Source organism: Panthera leo, chromosome A1, assembly GCF_018350215.1.
Source record: "Panthera leo isolate Ple1 chromosome A1, P.leo_Ple1_pat1.1, whole genome shotgun sequence".
NCBI lineage: Eukaryota > Metazoa > Chordata > Mammalia > Carnivora > Felidae > Panthera > Panthera leo.
This window is the reverse complement of record NC_056679.1, coordinates 122003517-122027730: the sequence shown is the minus strand read 5'-3', so window position 1 is coordinate 122027730 and position 24214 is coordinate 122003517. Positions and strand designations below refer to the sequence as shown.

At 41.9% G+C, this 24214-nt stretch overlaps 1 protein-coding gene across 12 annotated transcripts in view; it reads left to right on the top strand.

The window, feature by feature from the left end:
- The window catches only part of PPP2R2B (protein phosphatase 2 regulatory subunit Bbeta), a 314800-nt gene that overhangs the window by 199647 nt on the left and 90939 nt on the right, over positions 1-24214 (top strand). For all 12 annotated transcript variants that reach the window (XM_042938584.1, XM_042938553.1, XM_042938527.1 and 9 more), the window contains 3 exons: positions 6022-6119; positions 9017-9182; positions 15036-15148. In XM_042938584.1, the coding sequence (XP_042794518.1) occupies positions 6022-6119; positions 9017-9182; positions 15036-15148 (377 nt within the window). The remainder of the gene's footprint in view (positions 1-6021; positions 6120-9016; positions 9183-15035; positions 15149-24214) is intronic.

Sequence of the window (24214 nt, the reverse complement as noted above, 5' to 3'; positions counted from 1 at the left end):
GATTCAGTATCTATATATCAGACACTGGTCGGCGACAAAGGAATCAATTCGGGGTCAGTCAGGAACTGTCTATCATGCACAGAAGATCAGGATAGCAAGCTTGTGGCATGTGTAATAGCTCTTCCCATACCCATGCCAGACATAGCCAGTTAATCTCAACACTCTCCCACCAAGCCCAGCTATGACCTTAGAATCCTTCTCATTAGGCAGCTCTTGCCAATAAACAAAACTGGTGAGCAAAATTAGAGTCACTTGTTATCACTACTCAGAACTTTATATTTACTACTTCTGTCTCTAGAACTGAGCTACAAGAATATAAGTAGTACCAAGTTAAGAAGCGAAGGCTACTACCAAACTAAAAACCCAAACATAGTCCTACTTCATTGCAAAGGAAACTTTGAGTCCAAGGGCAGAAAACCTCATGCCTAAAGCTAGTTTGTGATACAGGCTAACAAAGCCATATTGATGAATTTAGTTTCCCTCCACTCCAAAAACAGTAAATAGTGATGTTATCTAAACTGTAAGATTAAAAAAATAAAATCTTTGACTCTCACTAGTGAGAACTGATCGTTGCCTCCCAATTGAGCCATACCTATTGAGACCAGTAGTTATTAAGCCTCTATATTTGCATAGCATTTTTAACATTTGGAAGGTCTTAAATACCTGTCAGCTTACTTTATTCCCATAATTTTATTCTTTTTTACAAAAATTGTTCACAGGGGCAGTATGAAGGAACTTGTGGGGCGGGCTGACACTATTCTATATCATGCTGTTGGTAGTGGATACACATCTATATGCATTGATCCAAACCCATAAAACTGTAAGGCACAAAAAGTGAATTTTAATATATGTGAATTTAAAAAGAAATATTTTTAAAAGTCTACAGAATCTCTGAGATAAACGCTAAAATCTTGTATTTAGTTTGAAAGCCATTTAAAATTGTGTACCTGTCAAAAATTGTTCGAGTATTTATGGTCATAAAAAAGAGGATCCTGAAAAATTAAAAAAAACTATAAGAAAATAAATTAAATCACTCATATCCTACACTAAAACATCATTTTGGACTCTCCCTGACAGACTTTGGCCTGTGACTGTTAGTGTGTGTGTATTTATAAGAGTTAACAATTGTTTTCCAGGGAGTCAGATTGTAAGGGAAATTTCATTTTATATTTTAAGTATCATCTTGGTATTAATGGAAGTTTTAACAAGTGTATATTGCTTTACCAGTTAAAAAAGATATATTTTAAAATGAAAATACTTTTTAAAGATTACAGTCATCGTACATGTACTGTGTTATTGCCTGGTTGGGTTTGTTTTTTTTTTTTTTAATTTTACAATATACTAAACTTTTTCAAGAAGCAGGCCATTTTGACACAATCCCAGTAGCAGTATTTGGGCATATTTTGTTTGGCCATAACCAGACTTCATTTTATCCCCCCATTTTGATAGAAAGTATAGTCCAACACACTATTTCATTTATCAAATTTTACTAGAGAAAACCTTATCTGAGATAATGGAGGCTGACTTTGGGCTATGAACCAAAACTCACGAAGGAGGCCACAGTTTTACATAGACAGAAGGAGTAATTTTAATTCCCACTGGGAGCCTGAGACTCCCCTATTTATTTAATGAGCCACACAGTCACTGCCAATCTAGCTACAAGCCCCTATGTAGTGATGACAAAGGGTACGTGTGCTGTCCCCTGGTCCCCCACCATGCAATGCAGGACCCATTGGCAATTAATCACAGCACTTCAGCCTGGAAGTGACCTCCCAGATCCTCTCAGCACAAACTTTCCCACAACCAACTATATTTCACCGCTGTCCTCCACTGCAACATCTGTTTTCCACCTAGCTGAAGGTGTCCTCATCCTCACTGAAGAAGCAGACAACTCTGCCTAGAGCCGAGCTTATCATCAGGAAGATAGCCAACTCTTGAGTGGGCAGAACTAGCCAGCTGATATAAGTAGAGTAAATGACTTTATAGTATTATCTCCCAAATGTTGCTTAGATGAAAGATAAAACATTTAATGGGCTCTGAAGGCTAAATTAAATTACTCTCTCATTTGAATCCCTATGATTGATGCAGAGAGGCCAGTGCTAGTGACCTGGTCGGTAGACCTTGTCCCACTAGAGGATTTGGGTTTAGGTCCTCTCCAGGTCTAAACTGAGCCATCATTTTATCTACAGTCACCCTGCTCTGTGAATTGGGCATCACCTAATCACTGTGCCCAGCCCAGGCATTGTGTAGACGCCAGCCCAGCATGGTACTGTGAGAGACTAGGGTAGGCACTAGGGGTTCCCTCTATTTCTTCAGCCTAATCACAGGCATAAAATGGCCAAGTCAATTTCTATTATTCAGGTAAATGGAGACTGTATGTATGAATTTACTTGTCTGGAACCTTTGTAAGAAGCAGAGATTGATTTTAAAAAAGAAAAACTCCATCTTAGCAGTGCCTCTTGCACTAGAAATGGGGTTACGAGGCCACCATCTTGTGGAAATTAAATCAGCACAAATAAATGTGGAACAGGGCAAACGTCATACCTCCCAGGGTTTCCTTTAAAAAAATCATGTTAACTACATTTGACCTCCATAACTGTTTTTGGCCTCTGTTTTTTTGTTTTTAGTCAAAAAACATGCACTTTATCCACATCTCTATAGGATAGAGGGGAAATGGTCAAGTTTATAGCTTTATTAGAATGGTGTGATTCAGCTCGGCATTTGATAAAATGAGTTGTTGTATACACATACTGTTTAAAAGATGAAAGCCATGTTGAATTGATGAATTGATTTCTTTTGACCATGATTTCAGATGAAGTTTTTGTCCCAAGTTTGCTAGTTTATTGTCATGCTCAGGAAGAGTTATTTTGTCTTCAGCAGCGTGGGTTTTCTGATTTATCAAGAAATTTCTCCTCTACCACAAGCCTGTTGCAAACAAGAGTATTTGTATCAGAAGTTTCAGTATCTTGAAATTGGAATGTGGGGTGATTCATGAGGTTTGCATCAATTATTAAACAGTCATAGATGAAGATATGCAAAGATGGATGGGGCGGTAAAGTATTCTGGTTACACCTACTGGCTTAGCGATGAGAATGAGCCAGGAAACATGAAAGTTCAAAACAGGTATTAACCTGAGCTGCAGTAGCCTATGCTCTGAAGGGAGGTAGACAATAGCTAGATATAAACAAGCTTATATACAGACCAACTACCTGGCAGGATTAAAATATAAAGCTAAGGATTTGGCAAGAGGATTGAAGAATTTCAGAATCCTGCCATGTCAATCACCCTTTCTCTTGTGAGGTTCTCAAGGGAGGCACAGCACAAATAATTATAACATTTGGAAAACAAATGGGACATGTTTATTAGTTGGGGCTGTGCCTGGATCCCACATAATACAGAGTTCTAGTAACACTGGCTTGGATCATGTGGCTCAGATGTGAGCTTGAGTCTACCTTGTTTTGACCTGTGTACCTCCTAAAGGGAGAATGAATTTTTCACTCCCTTTTTCTCAGGGAGTCTGGGTAAGAAGATAAATGTGTACGTCATCCCTGGGAGGGTGAATTTTGTTTCCTGTGGAGTAACGTTTTCTTGGAATGTGAGCCAGAGGCTGACGTTAGAAAAGGCACTTAACTCTTCCTTCTGATACCCAACTTCACTAAAAGGGAAGGGCCAACTTACAAGATGAGAACTTACAAGTTCTCCGGGTACCATCTAGAACTCTGGAGTCTCTGTCAACATTGGTGCTGAGAGGAAGAGTGTAGACTGCAGTTAAGCCACTTTTTGGCCCCAAAAGGCACAAGTGTGACTCTGGTAACCTATAGGCTTGGCCTCCCCACCACTCTTTCCTTCTGGGAGGTGTTTACGTCTAAAACACTTTAAGAGCTTTGCCTCATACTAAGGTACCTGATGTAAGTCTCAAGTGAGAAGAAACAGCCACGTCTACTTTAGATTCTGCCCAAGTCAGGAAACTTCGTGAATGACCACGTTGCTGACTACTCACTGAAAAGCCAGAAGCAGTAACTAGTGTTAGAAGTGCATCCTAGTGCTCGATTGATTCTCCCAAGGCATTCTGTGCCAACTGCCAACACCAAGCAGCCTTCTTGTCTCCTCTTTATGTGATAGTGCTTTGCTAAGATTCATAAACTCTGACAAAGGAAAGTGGTCCAATAATTCACTTAAGGTGCTGGCTTCCCAGCCTCACTGGGCTTTCTTCTCAATGGGCACTGGCTACAGACCTGGACTGCTAAAGTTACATCAGGATCTGAGTAACCACACAGATTATTTTGTGTTTCCTTAAGGGTAGTATTCACTTGGAGGAGTCTTCCTGAGTGAATGGACCAGATTTCTAGTTGACATCATCAATAAGGAGTGGGGTGGCCTTTTCTGAAGACTGTCTAGATCAAAGGTCATAAACTGGTGACTCAAAAAACATAGCCCACAGACAAGATGATTTTTTTAATGTCATGGCTTTGAAAAAAATAGCTGACAATATATGTAATTTAAGAGATTTGTGCATAAAATCTGGATTTATAGCTTCTTATAAAAACAACAAAATATCTAGCAACACATGTTGCTGTTCATGTCTACTATTGGCTTAAGCTGCATAGCCACTTACCCTTAAGAGGGAACCCAAGCTTTCTACTTCACCTACTGTAGTTCACTTCATGATACCTCTTGGCTCTGTAGGGCTTTGAATTTGCTACCCTGGAGTTAGTCATCCATGAGCCCAAAACAGGAAGTCATGATTTGTTCTTTTAAAGGTCCCCTGCTTTAAAGTGACAGTGACTTGGGCTTATCCTTTTTACTTCCGCACCAAGAATGGCCATTAGATGCATGTTCATATATGGAAAGGGACAGTTACATGCAAAGTGGAGAATTTTACACTACTTACCTGAATAAATCAGGCATACAAAGAAAATCCTGAAATGATGATATTAAATTGAGATTTGAGACTTGAATTATTCAGGGGTAATTGCCTTAGTTTTCCACCTCACTGTTTCTCCTTTGCTTTCCTCACATGGACATAATCTTCAGAATGTTCCTCTGTCAAAGGCCATCGTCATAATTCCCCTGCCTCTTTTTTTTTTTTTTTTTTTAACTCATTTGCACTCTCGGTAGCAATTGTTGGAGCCCTGCAGGGGAATAATTGCAGAGGAATTAACCTCTGACATTTTTCTAAAAATAGCCCTAATAAATCCAATCATAGGTAATTTACCTGTCCATGTTTCTCGGGGGTAACCAGGATTGAAGAAAGACCTGGAAGGCTGGCATTCCTTCAGCAATTATCTGTGATCTGAGTTCCCGGCGCTTGTGTATTTTCTTCGTTTTGAAATACAGAGTACAAATTGCCCTCTGTCCTCTGACCTCCTGACCCTCTTTCTCAGCACCTTGCTGTTGGGGTTGAATAAGGCCGTGCTCTTCCAGAAGAGTGTGTTGGGTTCACCAGGAAGGAGGGAGCATGGGTCAAGGGAGGATACGTGGGGTCCTTTCTGAATTCCTGACTGCTAGTGGCCCAGTGATGTCTTCAGGCTCCCTCCCTTCATTTTCCATGTCTGAGCTTCAGTGAAGTGCCCCAAGGCCAGCTTCATCACAGTCTTCAGCCACAACTGAAACCTGTTTGGGGAGGTTCTTCCTTATAGAAGAGAGGGGAATGCAAAAGGGCCTTGGGTGGGTTAACAGTCTATGGTTGGTAGAAATTGTCCAAAAAAAAAAATGTCATTTCCAGGAGCATTATTAAGGAAATGCATTTTCTCTTGCCCCAAACAAAAAGGTCTGTTTGTGCTTTTCCCTTTTGTTCTCTCCAGACCATCCAAGAGACCACACTGCAGTGGTCTCCTAGAAAATTTACTTTCTCAAATGCCACTTCTAGTGGCACTTAAAATACAGAACGTAAAATCCTTGTAAATTCCACTGCAGAGACAAAGCCCTGAGCCCTTAAATGCACAGAAAAGTGTATCTATTATCTATCGTTTCAAAGTAAGTGTGCAGTTACTTTAATTGCCTTTGTCTTCTCCTTTTCAGCTGACATTATCTCTACGGTAGAATTCAACCACACGGGAGAATTACTAGCGACAGGGGACAAGGGGGGTCGGGTTGTAATATTTCAACGAGAGCAGGAGGTAAGTGGCAGTGAATGCAAAATGCCCATTTTCTTCTCTTTTTAAAGGAGGCCTCCTACTGTTCCTTAATCCTCATGTGTCGCCCTTAACCTTGCTGCTTTGCTAGCAAACTAAAAACTGCCAAAAAGTCATTAACATCAACAGTTCCACATTCAGGCTCATAAAAGCACCTGATAATAGAGCCTTTCCTGGGCATGGCCTAATGTTTCCAAACCTGGGTGTTGCACATTCAAAACGACCTCACTTCCCATCTGACCTGCAAAATTCCATGGGTGCTTATTGAACAGAGAACTCCTTTTTGAGTGGAATTTATCCCCCAGCCATTGAAATTAATTCTTCTAATTTCAGGTGCTCCTGCCCAATATGTAGGAGGGGAAAAAAAATCCAGCTCTTTGCCAGTAGATGTAAAAAGGACACCGTGGGTCAGTAGAGAAGACAGTGATAGCTCACCGTACCAAAGGGAGTGAAATCCCACAAAATGACATCTGAGCAATGCACGTGGCATATGTTTTTCTATAGGTGATGCAGAGGTCCCTGGAGCTCAGTGCTGCATGCATTCTGAGCAGGAGCTCGAACTTGGAGTGCATTGAATCTCAAAAATCCCATTTCCTCTTGAGACTTGAACTCCAGTAGGAATTGTTTCTCTTTTTCATATAATTGAGTTTTTTGGTGTCGCTTCTGTTTTGCCAGAATGAAATTATGTCCCAATCTGATTTCCTGGGTCTCCCTGGCATGGTCCTGGAGCTTCCAGCAGGCCGGTGCCTGTTCTAGGACCTCTCCCATCTGTTCCCGCCTCAGAGAATCACCAGCACAGAGTAGGGGGGAGGCCCAGTGCGGGAGGAAGGTTCCACAAGAGACTTCCCTAGCAATTTAAAGCCTGCTCTGTGCCTCAAAGCCATTTATGTTACACCTCCCGCCCCCCAAAAAAAAAGGAAAGCCTCATTTAGAGGTGATATATTTGGTAATTGCACATTATTTGCAATTAATTTCTATAAGGGCATCATAATCCCTCGGGGTTCTGTATAAATTCAAGTGTTCAGCATTAAATCAGGCACCCAGCCTATTCCATTGGCCCTGGAAACAACGAAAATGTGGTTGGCAAGTGGAAACTAATAGCTCTTCGTGACCTGGAATTTTTCCTGCTTTTCCAGAACTGCCTAGTGCTAATTGGTCTGGCACATGATACACACACTTGACAGTCTGATTTGGATGGTAGCAAATCAACACTCATAAATTTATTGTTAAGGTGGACTGGCTGTCTCTGTAGTAAGCAGGATATCAGCATTTAAAGTCCTTTTAAAACTGATTTTTAAGACCTTCAGTTTAAAAAAAAAAAAATCCAATTAGGTTCATAGTGATGATAAAGAAGAACGGAGCAGCCATTTAGCATAAATTACCCAAGGCAGAGTGTTGCCAAGAATATTCCGCACCACGATTTCCGTTAGCTATTTATAGGTTTCACCTATTTTAATGGACTGAAACATTTAGGAAGCATGATTCATTGGTAGAATGAAGGGGGACACATTTTCCAAAGGAGAGTGGTTTTGTTCAATAAAAAAATAAATGTCGAGGAGAGAAACATACCGTTCAGTGGCTTTGTGGCGAGGCTTTGGGTTGGGATGAACGCTAAGCCTGAGAAACAAAGCCAGGTGACAACAGGCCCACTGCACCCCCCCACCCCGGCCCCGACCTCTGTGCATGACTTCTCACAAGTCACGCTCCTGGCAAATTTGCTCGTAAGAACCTCAGTGCCCCGCAAATACATCGAACACGGCTTTAGCACCATCACCCATCAGATGGAGTAAGTGGAGATTTTGGTTTGAATGGTCAATATCCATCCAGAAATATAATTTTTTTAATGGAGTCTTAATCCTCAGAGTCAGACTCTTACAACACATGTTCAATAAGGCCTGAATTTGAATTTGCGAGCATGGTTTTCCAAAGCCTGAATCTGGAAGCTCCTGGTAATAAGGTCCTAAAACCCCTGAAGTAAAACCTGTCTTTTCTTTTTCCCCTTCTTCTCTTTCTTTAACACCCTCTTTTTCCTCCTCTCCACACTTCTTCTGCCCCAACCCCTTCTGCAGATTCTCTTCTCTAATTTTCGTTACCGCATTCTTTACCTAGTTCCTCCTGTTTGCACTGTGCATAATCGGGAGGGGTGAAAGCTGGAAATAGAACCTGATAAATTTCCTAGGGGTTCATGTGGCATCTCTGCACTCAAGTCTGTTTTGTCAATTACACGAGGGGGAAAAACTGGGTGGGGGAGATCTGATGCCCAGATCTGCTGTGTATAAGCTGTGTGACCCCGAGAGGTCATTTTACTACCTCTGAACTTCTCCTGTCAATTTCCCCACCCTCCCTACTTCTCAGAGACTCTTTGAGGTTCTGGTGAGATTTTAAATGGCCAGCAACACGTGCAGATGCCATGGTTTTATAGTCTTTGTGAGGGACTGATGTATGTCACTGTGGACATCAGTGTGGGATAGATCAGTCCTGAGCGTGTCCAAGACATCCATTGAGATGTAGAAAGAAAATATTAGAATATCTATTTATATGTATTTTTGAATTGTGTCCTATTGTAACATCAATTTTTACGTATATGTTATGTATACCATATATTAGTACCGAAGTTCATGTATATAATTTATAAATGTATGTATATAGGAGGTGTCAATATTCACCAATAGGGGTACATGATCAAATGCTGTGGAGGTCACTCAGCTAAGGTAAACTTGTTGCCGTGGGTCTGCCCTCATTCTACAGTGACATGACTGGCCCATCCCTCCCCATGTCTCTGCCCAGAAAAAGAAGCAATTGGCAAATTTGCAGTTGGCTTATGTGATTTCATCTTTTGTGTGTGTTGTGTGTGTGTGTCTGTTCTTTTTCCCTTCCTACAGAGTAAAAATCAGGTTCATCGTAGGGGTGAATACAATGTTTACAGCACATTCCAGAGCCATGAACCCGAGTTCGATTACCTGAAGAGTTTAGAAATAGAAGAAAAAATCAATAAAATAAGATGGCTCCCTCAGCAGAACGCAGCCTACTTCCTTCTGTCTACTAATGGTACGTGGAGGTGACTTTGCTTGTTTGGTATTTGCAGAGATGCTGTCAGCAAACCACATATTTCAATCTTTCCTGGGCTCAGTTTTTCTTTTTACCTTGTAAGCTATTTGAACAACTTAGAAACAATATTTGCAAGGTGCCTACCAGAGTGCATGGCATAGAGTAAACCCTCAGTACATAGCAGGTATTCTTTTTAAAAATAACAAATTTATAACCGAATTAGGTGAGACCCATGATCTCCAGTTTTTGGTTAGTACAGATTAGTTTTAGGTGTGTTTAGAATCTGACTTCCTTTCTTAAGATTCACTAAGTGTTTTTCTGGGAACACATTTCAGAAAACTCAACATGCCATCCCTATGCGTTTGGCATACTGATTAGAAATTATTAATCCTGAATATATGTGGGGTTTATAAAGGAGATGTTTGTGTCTTCTTACACCATCAAATTCTTGGTCAAGAAGAAGAGGGGTGGACCCTTCCAAAGTATAGACCAAGAAGTGGTTTCTTTCTCTTTCTTCCCCCATTCTCTTCTTATATCATTTATTATTTTAGGGGGAGTTGATATCAGTAGGTCAGAGAGAAAGGATATGGGGGTTGAATAGAGAGACAAATTTCATGTGAATTTGGTAAACCTTTATACAGTGAAATTACCTGCCCTAAAGGCTCATAATACCCTTCTGAAAGAATCCATCCACACTCAGAACAATTCAGAATAAAATCATATGGTAAAGGGAACTAATTGAATAGCATAAAAATTAAGAGGATTAGTGTATAAAAATTGAAAACCCCCAGGGGCGCCTGGGTGGCTCAGTCGGTTAAGCGTCCGACTTCAGCTCAGGTCACGATCTCGCGGTCCGCGAGTTCGAGCCCCGCGTCGGGCTCTGGGCTGATGGCTCCGAGCCTAGAGCCTGCTTCCGATTCTGTGTCTCCCTCTCTCTCTGCCCCTCCCCCGTTCATGCTCTGTCTCTCTCTGTCTCAAAAATAAATAAACGTTAAAAAAAAATTAAAAAAAAAATTTGAAAACCCCCTACCAAGCAAATAAGCTGGGAAGTGATTCATTTCATCTCATGTGTGAGTCTGTCTACAAGGGCTATACGTGTAAATGTAAATCAGGAAGCAAGGGGTTTGCTTTTTGTCTATCCCCAACACTTACAGGGTAATGCTCATAGGTATGTAATATGATCAAACATATATTAACATTTTTAAAGGCTGACAGGAAACACACAGAGAGCTTTATCATGATTAATTTTGGATTGTGCATTTTGAGTGTCTTGTAAATTTGTTCCTTGTATCCTTTTAACACATGTGAACCAAAAATCCTTTGGTTATAAACCCAGTGTAGAAATTTAAAACATGGCACTTCTGAAACAGCCAGTGTAGGCTTATTCAAGGATAGCTTATCTCAGATTCTAAGTCATTTAATTTTTTCTCAGAACTGTATGTATTGTTGGGTTTACTTTTTTCAACCCTGATTTCTTGAAAGTCAGACCACATGAATACTTTTTCCTCTTCCTCTTCTTCTTTCTCCTCCTCCTCCTCCTCCTTCTCCTCCTTGTTTTGTTTTGCTGTTGAAATTTTACTCAAAGGCTCTGCATACCCAACACTTGAGAATAAAAGAGACTTCTGATGATTTTGACTTAATTATTTCAGGCAGAGGAAAAGTGTCTGATTATCTTCTATGGCTAGCTTACTTGATATTATGAAACTGACCCTATTGATTATTACTATAAAATTCAAAGACTTATTAACTGCTTTGTGGGGGGGATGGGAAGGAAATCGTTGATATGCAATGAAGATTAATTATATAGCATAATGTTCTGTTAATTGAGTTTTTAAATAGTTTTTTGATTAACAAGGATATTATCTTCCCATTTGGGATGCTATTTCATATGCCAACAGCATCTCAAAATGATTCTTAGAAGAAAAATTCCCATGTTCTTTCACAATTTTCTTTTTTATACTAATATTGAGGTTGAGAATTCCCCTCAAGCCAAATAGGTTAACATGCAAAAATTAATGAAAGACAATTGGAATTACTGTACAAAAGAGAAAATGAAGATAGATGATAAGATTGTGTTTAAAAGCTGCCACAAGTAATGATAAACTACTCAGAGAGCCAGCCAGAAAAAAGAAAAGTCATTACTCACAGTAACAGCCACATGTTCCTTCGACTTTTTTATCCACAAAGCTTCGAGATACTGAGTCAAGAAAAATTGTGTGATAATAAAGTCGAGAATGACTCCAGGCAACCCAGCCATAGGGAATTGGATTGAATTCAGCATCAATTATCTTTTTAAAAAAATTGTACTTATCTCATTATAGTTGGGTACAGTTTTACATTCTACAAGCATATTTTGTCAACTTTACCATTTTTAATGAAAAGTAAAACCAACGCTCAATTTTCAATCTAGACTTTGAAAATATTTGCCTGGTGAAAACACCTTGCTTTATCTAGCTTTCTACTTCCGTTTTAATACTTACGATGAGAGGGAAAGGTATAATTGATTTGTTTTTGCATGCTATGAAAGAAGTATGTGCTCATTGTAAAAAAAGAAAATTTTTTTAGAAAATACTGAGAAGCAAAATGAAGATACTAAAGTGTTTACACCAAGAGAGAACTGCTATTAATGTCTTTTAATGATAAAAAGCAGAGATGTGGATAAATGGATAAATCTTTTTGCTTCTTAATGAAAATGTGATTATTCTATAAGCTGTTCTGAAACAAGATTTTTTTCCTTAATAATATAACACTTAACCACAGAAATATCTTCCTAGTTGTTAAATGTTCTTCTAAAATACCACTGCATTTTCAACGACTGCATGGCATTTCCTTGTATCATTTTTCTAATTTACTGATAAATCTCCCAATAGTAGAACTTTAAATGTTAACAAATTCTGACTATTATAAATTATATTTTTATAGGAATATATGTTAATATGGGTAGATATGGTTAGGAAAAGGCATATTATAAACTATGCAAAACATGTTACATATATGAAAAGGTTGTATAATTACACATCAAATGTAATAAAAGGATGTGCACAAAATTTCCCTAATAGTTATCTTTGTCTAGTGGAATTGAGGGAGATTTTATTTTATTTTTTTACTTTCCAGCTTATTTTCATTTTTTGCAATTATATTTACCACATGTATAATGAAAGAAGGATAAAATGAGAGAATACAAAATCAGTACATGCAGTCTTACAATAGGTTCGTACCCATCCCCCAAAAATGCATAGAAGAAAATACTGCAAATATCTGTGCAAAACAGATATTGTCCCTGACTGGAGGAGGTATAGTTGATTCTTGCTTTTTGTGTTTTACCTATGATTTCTCCGTGTAGCAATGTGTCATTCGTAGTAACAAAAATAGAAGAATTGCCTTGCAAACGGGACGGGATATATTCCAAAGCCAAGCAGTAGAAAGTATTTGGTGTTAAAAGTCACTGGTCTGTGTTGTTCTGAGTCACAGCTGACCAGTCACTAATCAAGTGACTGTATAAATACGGCCTCTGTTTCAGTTTCTGACCCTAACATGCAGTGCAGTGTTATAGCAGGATATCCAGAGAAGGGAGGCCCAGAGGAACGTTGGCATACAGATAGGACGATCTGAATTCAACTCAGTATCTAGGAAAGGCTTCCGTGCCTTCCGTCCCAGTACAAGCCAGAGGGGGCACACAGTTCAGAGCACACCAATCTTACACTTGGCCGCCATGCCACGTGTGCCAGTAGACGTGACCAGCCTGAGTCCTCCCCAGAGAACAAGAGACAGGGGCACTTACCTGTTAAAGTAGCCAAATTGTTGCTGAAAGCCTACCTCAGGATGGGATACATGTCAAACCTCTGAGGACGAGGCATTTGGTGGGGAGACATGGGGAGGTAAGATGAGGGGGGCAAAGGAGAAAGGGAACCCTGGGACAGGCTGGGTGAGGTGTGGCTCTTCTTCCAACAGTATTATGGAAGAAACAGGGTGTGCTGACATCATCACGGGATGAAGCTAATGCTGTCAGAGCAACAGGTTGTCATCAAAGAACAGTTGGCCACTTTGCGAATTCGAGTAACAGTTGCTATTTGTCAACCATTATTAGACACCCCAACCCTACGTTAAACACTGGGTTTCATTCAGTCCTTCTAAGAGCCCCATGAGGAAGACACTGTTTCTCCAAATCACAATTTAAGAAACTGAGGCATAGAGAAGTTAAGTGTCTTTATTTGTAAGGTTGAAATATTTGAGACATACTTATCCTAAAAAGTCGTTTGCTCTTCATCTGAAGTTCAGATTTAATTAGGCATTCTGTACTCTTTTTCCTGAAAAAACTATTGCGCCCATTTGTTTCTCACTGAAGAGATACTGGGCACCTACTACACAGGAATCCTGGTCCTTGGCCACGCGGCTGGCTGGAGTTGCGGTGAGGCCCAAGCTTGTCTGGTTCCAAAGCCAACCCTGGGCAGGCACAGGAAGATACAGAGAAGGCTTTTGAGTCCCTGCCCTGCACAAGAAAAGCTAGAGCAAGCACAAATAATGAATGCAGGACCTGTTCAGGAAAGCCTGCAAAGGGCACGTGACCCACACATACGTTCTGTTTGGCCCAAACACATCTTCTTAGGAAACAAATCAAAAGGCTGCAGATGGAGCTCACCATCTCCTGCCTTCCAAGCCCTCAGTCCCTCTCACTCATTCCCCTGGCCTGCCTCACCCCTGTAGACATTGGAGATCTTGCCCTGTTTTATTGCAGTGGAGAATCACCGGGATCAGCAAGTAGTGTAAAGTGCTGGAACAGAACACAGTTGCAAAAGGTTGTTTCCAGCTGGGGACTCCAAGCCTGGAGACTGCAATGGGAGAGGAGCATTTCGATGAATGATCCTACCATTTTCTAACTCTGAGTATTGCTAGCAAGATGCACTGTGTAGATATGGGGTTCATTCTTTCACCCAACTAATATTTGTTGAACATCTTCTGTGTCCCAGGCACTGTTACAGGTGCTGGATGTGTAGTGATGAACAAGACAGAATCCCTGCCTCCAGGGACTTTATGTTCTAGTGAGGGAGGCATAACAAATATGTTGTCAGATAGCGAAACGTTCTAGGAGGAAACATAAAGCAGGGGGGAGCAGCATGAGAATGGTGGGGACATTTTGATGCAGGTTGATTCAGAAAGGCCCCTCTGAGCGTGGGACACAAATAGAACCAAGTGAAGGGACAAGTCACGTGATGAGGAGGTAGAAGGCTTCCTGGCTAAAGGCACAGCTCATGGGAAGCCTAAGGCTGGAGTGGGGATAATGTGAACAGGGAGCTATAAAGAAGCCATATGGCTGGAGCGCAAGGTGACTGGGGCTCACAGGGTAAGACCAGAAAGGATGAGGAACTCCAGGTGTGGCTCACGGAGGGCCTTTCAGGTCATGGTAAGGAAGTGCTTGGTGGGATAGGACTGAAATGGGAGTATCTACCTCTCAGCGTTATTGTGAATATTAAATACATTTTCCATAGCAAATGCTGATAACATAGTTACATAGCTAATTCTGTATATGTAGCTGCTCTGATTCAGTGTTCAATAAATATTTTTACTGAATGAACCAAAATAACGTGTAAGCTCTAAATTTCATAGGCCATCGTCAGGAAAACCATTGGTCTCAGCACAGTGTATACTTTTGATTTGAAACATGAGCTCTGCCTTCCGATGATGTGAGATTTATGCTCGGAACCCTTGATATGAACCAGCTTCTGTAGCATTTCCTTCCATCCTTACCTCCACCTCTCCCTGCTCCCCAACCCCCGCCCACCACCATCCACATAGAAGACTCCTTTTCAAGCTCATTTCACTGTAATTTTGATTTGCTCTGGTTGCCCTCCACAGATAAAACTGTGAAGCTGTGGAAAGTCAGCGAGCGTGATAAGAGGCCAGAAGGTTACAACCTGAAAGATGAGGAGGGCCGGCTCCGGGATCCTGCCACCATCACAACCTTGCGGGTGAGCCCAGCGGCAGCTTTGGCCACCGCCTTTCATTTCTCTTGGCCACCAGGCTCAGGGGAAGGGTTCCTGGGTTCAGCTGCATGTGGGTTGCTGCTAGAGGTTGGTTGCAACTATAACGTGTGAGTAAAGGAGGTGAAGTGGGAGCTCGACCTGTCTGAGTGTCTGGTGGCAGATGGGAGGGGGGGGTGGGCAAGATAGGGGCCAGGCTCTGATGACTACAGATTCATGCATTTCTTTTAACCCCCTAGGACTCGCCCACGTGGCCACTGCCATGCATTACTATATGCTTAGCCTCTGTGTGCTCATGTTCTCTAAAATGTTTCTGTACTCAAGGCATAGGGGATGGGATGACCCACGTGGCAAGCTGGGTCATGAAGCATGGTTCAGAACGTGAACTTCTGGATCTCATAGGCCTGGGTTTGAATTCTGCCACTCCGTAGAATCTCACGTAGTCACCTAACCCTTTTGAACTTGAGTCATGCAATTTGTTTTTAGTTTCTCTGTCTGTGAAACAGTGAACCTCATACTTACTAAACTTTAAACGGTGAACCTCATACTTCACTAAAAATGTGCCCTCCTTCCATGGCTGGTAGTCAGTATATGATCTCTGCTATCAGTCTGAGTAGCTCCCCTTCTGCCCTCCAGAAAGTCACAGTCTGGTAAGGAAAGGATTTGGAGGTCTCCTATAAAAATGCTTATGACAGTAAATAGAGTAAGTTAAATGCAGTAAGTGAGAGTTACAGTTTGATCAAAGGGTGAAGAAATTATATTTGGTTCTAGAGATCAGAAAAGGTCTCATAGGAAAGTGGTATTAAAAATGGATTTCTGGGGACACCTGGGTGGCCCAGGCAGTTAAACATCTGACTCTTCATTTTGGCCCAGGTTATGATTGCACAGTTTGTGGTATTGAGCCCCATGTCAGGCTCTGTGCTGACAGTGTGGAGCCTGCTTGGGATTTTCTCTCTCTTCTCTGTCTCCCTTCCTCTGCTCGTGCTTGCTCTCTCTTTCTCTCTTTCAAAATAAATAAATAAACCTAAAAACAAATTTTTTTTTTAAAAATGGATGTCTCAAGGCACCTGGGTGGCTCAGTTGATTAACCGTCCAGATCTTGATTTCAGCTCAGGTTATGATTTCTCAATTTGTGGGATCCAGCCTCCTGTCAGGCTCTGTGGTATTACCTTGGGATTCTCTCTCTTCCTCTCTCTCTGCCCATCCCCTGCTTTTGCACTCGCTCTCTCTCTCTCTCTCTCTCGCTCGCCCTTCTTTCAAAAATAAATAGGGGTGCCTTGGTGGCTTAGTTGGTTGAGCGTCTGATTTCGGCTTAGGTCATGATCTCACTGTTCATGAGTTCAAGCCCTGCGTCAGGCTCTGGGCTGACAGCTCAGAGCCTGGAGCCTGCTTCAGATTCTGTGTCTCCCTCTCTCTCTGACCCTCCCCTGCTCATGCTGTCTCTCTCTCTGTCTCAAAAATAAATAAACATTTAAAAAAAATTTTTTTAATAAAAATTTTTAAGAAATGTATTTCTCAGAGCAAACTTTTAGGGGAAGGCTCTCTAAATACAAGGTAAAGTGGTTCAGGGCTTGGTGGTGAGTTTGGTTTTAGATGTGCATACTGTGAATGGTACAGCATTCCCAGATCCACATCTTGAGACCAGCCCTAGCCCCAAGGGACTTTCAAACCTTTCAAATATGTGTTTTCAGATACCAGCTGCCCTACTAAAGACCAAAAACTGAGATCAGAGAGACAGTGCAGTACATGTAGGGAAAAGAGGTTGTCACCATAGGTTGAGAAGCAGATATGGGAACTGAAGGATCAGCATGTGCCTGGTTACCTTGCTTGTTTATTTGTTCATTAATTCATTAATTCATTTGTTCCTCTCTTTATTCAGTGGGTACTTTTTGAGCACAGGCTCAGTGCTGGCCACAGTGCTAGGCTATCATGTGTTTACCCAGTATTTGTGGTTACCTACTTTTTCTTTGAGTTTCTTCTGAGCAAACAAGCATTGGCTTCTCAGCTTCGTCTCATCAACCTGCTTCCTCAGCCTCAAGAATGGCCATGCAAGTCCTCTGTATCAGAGTGGGCTGATGGTCTAAATGCTCAGAGGTTTTGCAGACCTGAGGGTTGAGTAGTGAAGAGTATGGACATTGAGTCAGTCTGCCCTGGATTAGAAGTTTGGCTCTATTGCTTTCCAGCCAGGGACGTTGGTCATATGAACTAAACTCTTTATGCCTCCAAAGTCCCATGTGCATTACAAGGATTCACTGCCTCCCAGGAGTTTTGCAAGGATCCCATGCTCTATTGTGTGTGATGAAATGTTAGCCGGTGCAATGTCTCACTCACACATAACACTCGATAATGTTAGTTCCCTGCTGGCCATTTAATATTATCTTCATCATTATCATTATCATGACTGTTACTACTCCCTACTGACAGGAAAAAATGTGTATTCTTGTCCTTTTCATATACTTTTTATACTGTGGTATTCATTCCACAAACTCTTCACTGATGTCTAGTAAGTGGCAGACAGTCTGCTGCCTATCCAAAGGGAGTAAGACCATCTGTAGCCCCTTGGAACTTTGCAATCCTGTAAGGAACACAGATGGCTTAGGTGCCACTGGGGGGTTCACGACATGAACTTCTGCCCACATGTCACCTTGTCCTTGTTTTCTCTGTGAATGGACTTTCTCAGATGCCATCTGTAGTTCCCACAATGAATTCCTGTTGGCTGTGGCATCCTATGGGACTTCATACATCTGTGGTTAGCTACTCAGAGATGTTGTCCCCATGATGAAGAGAAGGCCTCTGTGCATGTTTCCTTTAGAGCAGAGATTCTCCCTAAGGTAAGACAGTGATGTTACGAAGTAGATTTTGTACATACCAGACATGGAAGGAAGCCTTGAGGTGTGGCTGGAAGTTTGAAAACCCCAGTTCTGATTCTTGCTTTCTTCTTAACCAGCTGTGTGACCCTGGGCCAGTGAATCACATTTCTTCTCTCCATGCTAGTTTCTAAGCTGCCACACAGAGGACTGCATAGTCTGTGCTTTTGTATCCATGGTCCTAGTTACAAATTCAGATCCCTGGGCCCCAGCCCCAGTGATTCCCTTTAGCAAATTGAGTGATCTTGAGGAATGGACATCTTTAACACAAGCCCCTGTAGTTAAGACAGTAGGTCTGTGGTCACTGGATTCTATCATCTTTTAAGGTTCCCCTGAGCTATCATTTTTTATGAGCCTCTGCTACTTTTCAATCATTTCAATAGTTATTGTACCAACCTGAGAGACACATTTGCTATAATATTGTAATTACCCATATTCGATTTCACCCCATCTACTTTCCTAGGCTTTCAAATATACTGTGTTTCGGTGTAATCATCCACCCTGCAGCATTCTTGGATGAAAACACTGAAAAGGCCAGCCTCCTTTCCTTTTTGATCCCAGTTGTAGAAGAAAAAAAAAACCCAAGCAACTCTGAAGACCTGGGATTCAGAACAATGACTCCAAACAGAAAATGAGCTGACGTGATATTAATCAGCCTGTATTTTACTAACATGCTCCTCTCTCAAAATTTGCATTGCCAGCATTTGTAGCTTTTCCCCCCTTCCCTGTCTAATGATTACCTCTCGCTCACTTTCATAGTTTCCAGTTCTATGTGGATCTTGAGAGTGAGAACGTTTAATAATACCCGACAGCTAATTAATCCTCACTGAGTAATGAACCTGATCTGTTTCAGTGCTAGGAGGCTCAGCTTTTCAAAGCAAGAATGTGACTATTTTTTTTCCCTTTTTTCATGGAAGATAGCTTTTTCAATCCAGTCACTCATTACCCAAAGAGACTATGAGAAGCACTTCTGTGAAAACCATATCTCCTGCTCAGTATCATAACATTGAAAGCAATAATCATAATGATAATTTAATAATAACACCTTATAGCTATAAAATGCCATTTAAATCACAAAGTGTTTTTTTTTTTTTTTTGTTTGTTTGTTTTTTTTTGTTTTTTTTTTACCTAATTCCTTGATTCATCTTCAGAACAGCCAGTGAGAAAGGATAAGTATTTGGCCGGTGAAAATGCTGGCATCTAGTATTTATTGAGCATTTGTTATATCCCATGCATCATACTGCACACTCTTTCTGCACTAGCTACCACATGACGTATGGTTCACCATTAAATACTCATTTGTACAGATGAAGCTCAGAGAGGTTAAGTAATATGCCCAAGATCATGCAGGGCTAAGAATCAAATCTTGACCTACTTTGCTCTTGGACCTGAGCCCTTAAACCTGGTGCAGACTCAGAGAAGTGACTTGTCCATTGTCTGCCAACTGGTTATTCCAGAGCTGGGACTAGAAATCTTACACTTGGACATAGACATTTGAGGATTTGAAATGTTTTTTTCTTAATTAGTGCCATTATTATTCTAGGATAGTGTCTGTCTGTCTCTCTCTCCCTTTCCACCCACTCCTCTTTCTTTCTTACCCACACGTTCATACACAGTGAGTTTCCAGATCTCTGACCTCAACATGCAGAAGCAATGACCCTGAGGTCTTCTGCAGCTCTACTTAGCATGATTCTTCCTGCCCTTCTTTCCCAGCCTCCCAATACCCAGAGGTAAGAAACCCTCAGAGCCCCTTTCTAGGCAACAGAAACTCATAGTTCAAGTAACTTCATCAGCCTGGGATGGGAGCTGAGTGGTGAGAAATCACACTTAGCATATTTCTCCCTGCAGGATGAGCCTGGAGTTATTATTCACCTCATTATGGTTGGCTGCCAGTGTCCTGGAAACCTAGGCCAGATTGGAATTTGCTTTTTAACTGGATATAAATAGAGATTTCAGAAGGTGTGATCTACCAAGCTGTGACTTGCCGTAACCTCTCCCAAAAATAAAGGGGATGTAATGAATTCCTGTTTTTAATGGATTTTATCTAAATATTCCTTACAGTTAATGTTAATAATAATAATAATAATAGCCATGTTTATTACATGCTTACTATATGCCAGGTGCTGCGTTTCACATCTCTGTACCAAGTAGTTCTAACAGTAACTCTGCCAGGGACATTCTGTTATTCTCTCTGGACCATCCAGAGCCTTCCTCCCTCAGAGAAGCTCCCCTAGAATACCAGAGGGAACATTGCACACTCACATCTTCCCATTCACTCTCGGTGGCTTCACCCTCCCCCTCTTTTGTTAGCTTGTATCCTTACCTGAGAAACCATTTGTCCATTTTCTGCTGCCCCTCCACCTCCACTCAAATGTAGGCTCCAAGAGAAAGGAACCACATTGTGTTTTCTCCCGCAGCTCCAACACCTAGAAGAGTGTGTGGCACATGGTCGGCCATGTATTTGTTAATTGAATGCATTACACAGAAGTGGAAACGGAGTCTTAGAGTAGACAAGGATTTCTCCCAAGATCTCATGGCTAGAAAATGCCAGGACTGGGATTGAAACCTAGTCTATCTGACTCCCAAGTTTTCATGATGATTTCTTATAGCCTCTGTCTTCTAAGAAAATACTAATTCATGATTGTAGGGCAGGGCACTTGCATTATTTGTGTTTCTCAGAATTCTTGGGCAAAGCTTTCTTTTTTTTTTTAATGTTTATTTATTTTTGAGACAGAGAGAGACAGAGCATGAATGGGGGAGGGGCAGAGAGAGAGGGAGACATAGAATCAGAAGCAGGCTCCAGGCTCTGAGCCATCAGCCCAGAGCCCAACGCGGGGCTCGAACTCACGGACCGCGAGATCATGACCTGAGCTGAAGTCGGACGCTTAACCGACTGAGCCACCCAGGCGCCCCAAAGGGGCAAAGCTTTCTTAATGTATGAGCTTGACTTTGGTAGGGAGGAAGGAACATGGGTGAGGGTCACAAAGGCTTTTCTGCCACAGGGTGGGCACACAATGGATGCACTGTTTTTTAGAAAGATTAAAGACAGAAAGATTAAATGACATCCTGTTTTATGCACGTACCTTTTGCTGGTGACTACTTCTGTCTTCCTCTCAGCCTCAGGACACACACCTGTGACTTCCTAGGCTAATGTTTTTCCACATAGAATGATCCTGATGTTTGCAAATCTCATCAGTGGCTATTTGCATATCCCCCTACCCACAGTCTAAAACCATGGCCAGTCAGCAAGAGCGTTTGCTAGCTCTGAATTCTGAAAGGGTCTTCTCAGGGATTGTGGCTAACAGGTCATGGGGTTAGTAAGGCTGACTACACAGAATAGCTGTTTTCCCAGAAATGATTCTTTCTGTGAAACAACTAGTTTCACTACCTGATCTGTTTTCTAAAGAACTGATTAAATAGACCAGTGGTTTAAGTGTACTGATAGCCACTACATTTGTTCAGCCTCCCCTAGTGACAGGCTCCGGGCTGAGCTGTGTAATATATGTTTTACAATTCTTTCTTCATCACAATCCTATGCCTTAGGCATCATGCCCATTTTACAGATGTGTAAACAGAGGCTCAAGGAGGTAAGTACTGGCTTAAGGCCCCACAGATAATTAGTGGCAAAGCCAAGAATGGAGTGCAGGTCTATCTGACCCCAGAGGTCTTACCAGTTACCATTACACAGGACTATTTGTTATGTGGTCCATTATCCTGACAACAATAAGGGTGATAACATCTGACACGTAGAACTTTTAATGTATTTGTATCCTATTTACTGAGTGCCCACTGTGTGTCAAGCACCGTGCTAAGTATGTACTACCAAGTAGATCTCACAAAGATGAGCGAAACACACTCCCTTCCCTCGAGAGAAAGGAGGGGACCAATGCAAGTGGGTGCAACATGAAATTAATTGAAGCAGTAGTTATTAAACTGCAGAGTGCTTCAAGGGCACCTGGTATGCTCTGTAGCACACAGTCCTTAGCTTTATCACTAGGGATTCTGGTTTAGGAAGTCTGAATGGTACCAACTGATGTCTTTGATGAGACCCCTCCTGGAAAACCCCCAGGTGGTTCTGATGCATGAGATGCCTGGGCCACCCTTTGAGAAACACTGGGTAGGATAAATGTCCTAAGAAGAGCACAGAAATGTGCCATGTTGGGGAAAGAACAGAAGGGAAGAGGTGCAGGATTGGGATGGAGTTTCCAGGATGCATCTTGAAAGATAGATGTTCTTTCAAGCTGGGGATCTCATTTGATGCTCCCCAGGATCCTGGATGGCAAGAAGGACATGAATAGATACATTCCTCTTTCTAGTGGTATGGGTGTAATTCTCCCCATTATCAAAGGAGGAAACTGAGGCTCGAGAAGCAGACACTTTGTGCTTTGTGCAGACAGAACCCCAGGTTTTCTTGCTGCTTCTGTGATGCCCACATGGTGATGCTCACTCCAGGAGGATGGGTGAGCCCAGGCCACTTTTAGAGCAAGTTACAGGATGAGTCGCGATCGGCCATCACTGCCCAGGTTTTAATTTTGGTTTTATGCTTTGATAGCCAAGGCCTCTTAGGACACAGATACAGCCTCCCCCTGCCCATTTTTAATTTTTCAAGACTTCATTTTGTGATTTATTGCTGCTCTGGGGACTTAATATCCAATCCTTTTACAGTTTCATCTCCCCTTTCCTTATATTTGTTGCAAATAACAATGAAGAGTTTAGCTACTGCAGTGAAAATCAATCAAGCCTGTTCCATATTCACAGGCCTGCAATGGCCCCCGGATGGCCCCCTGGATCAGATTAACTGTGTGAATGTGTCACTCTGGTGGGGGTCATTTCTCAGCCTTGCCTCCATCCCTCCCCCTCCTGCCTCCGCGGGTGGATATTGAGATTTCCCATTGATTGACTGCCCTGAAAGCGAATGCTGGCATGTGATGTGTGTAACTCAGCGGGACGCACATAGTCTGTGTTTATGAAAATAAATAATAATTTCTGTTATCATTATTGATTGCCATCATTATCTGATTGTATCTGTGTGTGTCATGGGGTTTCAGTTATGGGATCAGAAAGCACTCCACAGGAGCCTCAGGCACTACCCTCCTGACAAGCCTCTGTGTTTTGACATGTTTCGCCTCTTGGGGGTGAGGGTTGTGGATGTCCCTCTCCTGTTCTTTGGCTAATGTTTGGTGAGACAGTGTTAGTTGTGTGCAGTGTTAGGCGAAGGAACCAATTCCATTGGAATGGGAATAAGGGCAGCAAACATTGATTGAGCATTTGCTGTGTTCCAGGGACACTTTACCTGTATTGGCTGACTTAATCTTTGAGTTACACCTATCATGTAGCTACTGAAACAAACCTCATCTTAGAGATGTGGGACCTGAAGTCAGAGAGGTTAAGCAATGTGCCTGAGGTCACACAGCTGGTAGGTGGTAGTGTTTGGACTTGAATTCATGTTTTTACTATCCTTCCCCTCGCATTAAAGTAGAATATCTGGTATACTCATCTGACTCTTCATTGTAAAGCAAACTCTGAATAAGCAGTAACTCTAGAGAACAACCTGTCAAGGAATCTGTAGAAGCTGCTGGTGCCTTGGGCTCAGGTGAGTTTTCCATTTTGTTTTGGGAGAAGGTGGAGCAGGAAAGATACATGGAACTAGGTCACGGTTTACCAAACAGGGATGATCATCAGACTCTGGGAACGTCTTCAGTTATCCCCAGCTCACTGACTCTGAACATGCAGGAGCAAAGCCAGGGGATCTTCTCCCCTCTCAGCTGTATCCCGGGAAGTCCCAAAGACCACCTGGGTTCGAGGGCCATTGGCGTGATGACCTCAAAGGTCCGCTCCAAGGTCAAGGTTCTCTGGTTTCATTTTCTTTGTCTTCTTTGTCTTCTTCTCTCTTCCTCACCTGAAGGTTCTATACAGGATAATCTGAGGGTGATCTTTACTATCAAAATAAGGTTGGCACTACACTAAGTTTCCATAAAGTGATTTGTGATTTGATTTGGAGTAAGCTTCTGCACGTCAGTGAGGTTGTGTGTGAGTGGTTCTGCCCTTTAAAACTCAAGTTCTTGGGGCACCTGGGTGACTCAGTCAGTTGAGCGTCCAACTCTTGATTTCACCTCAGGTCATGATCTTGCTATTTGTGAATTCAAGCCCTGTGGTGGGCGCCACAATGACAGTGCAGAGCCTGCTT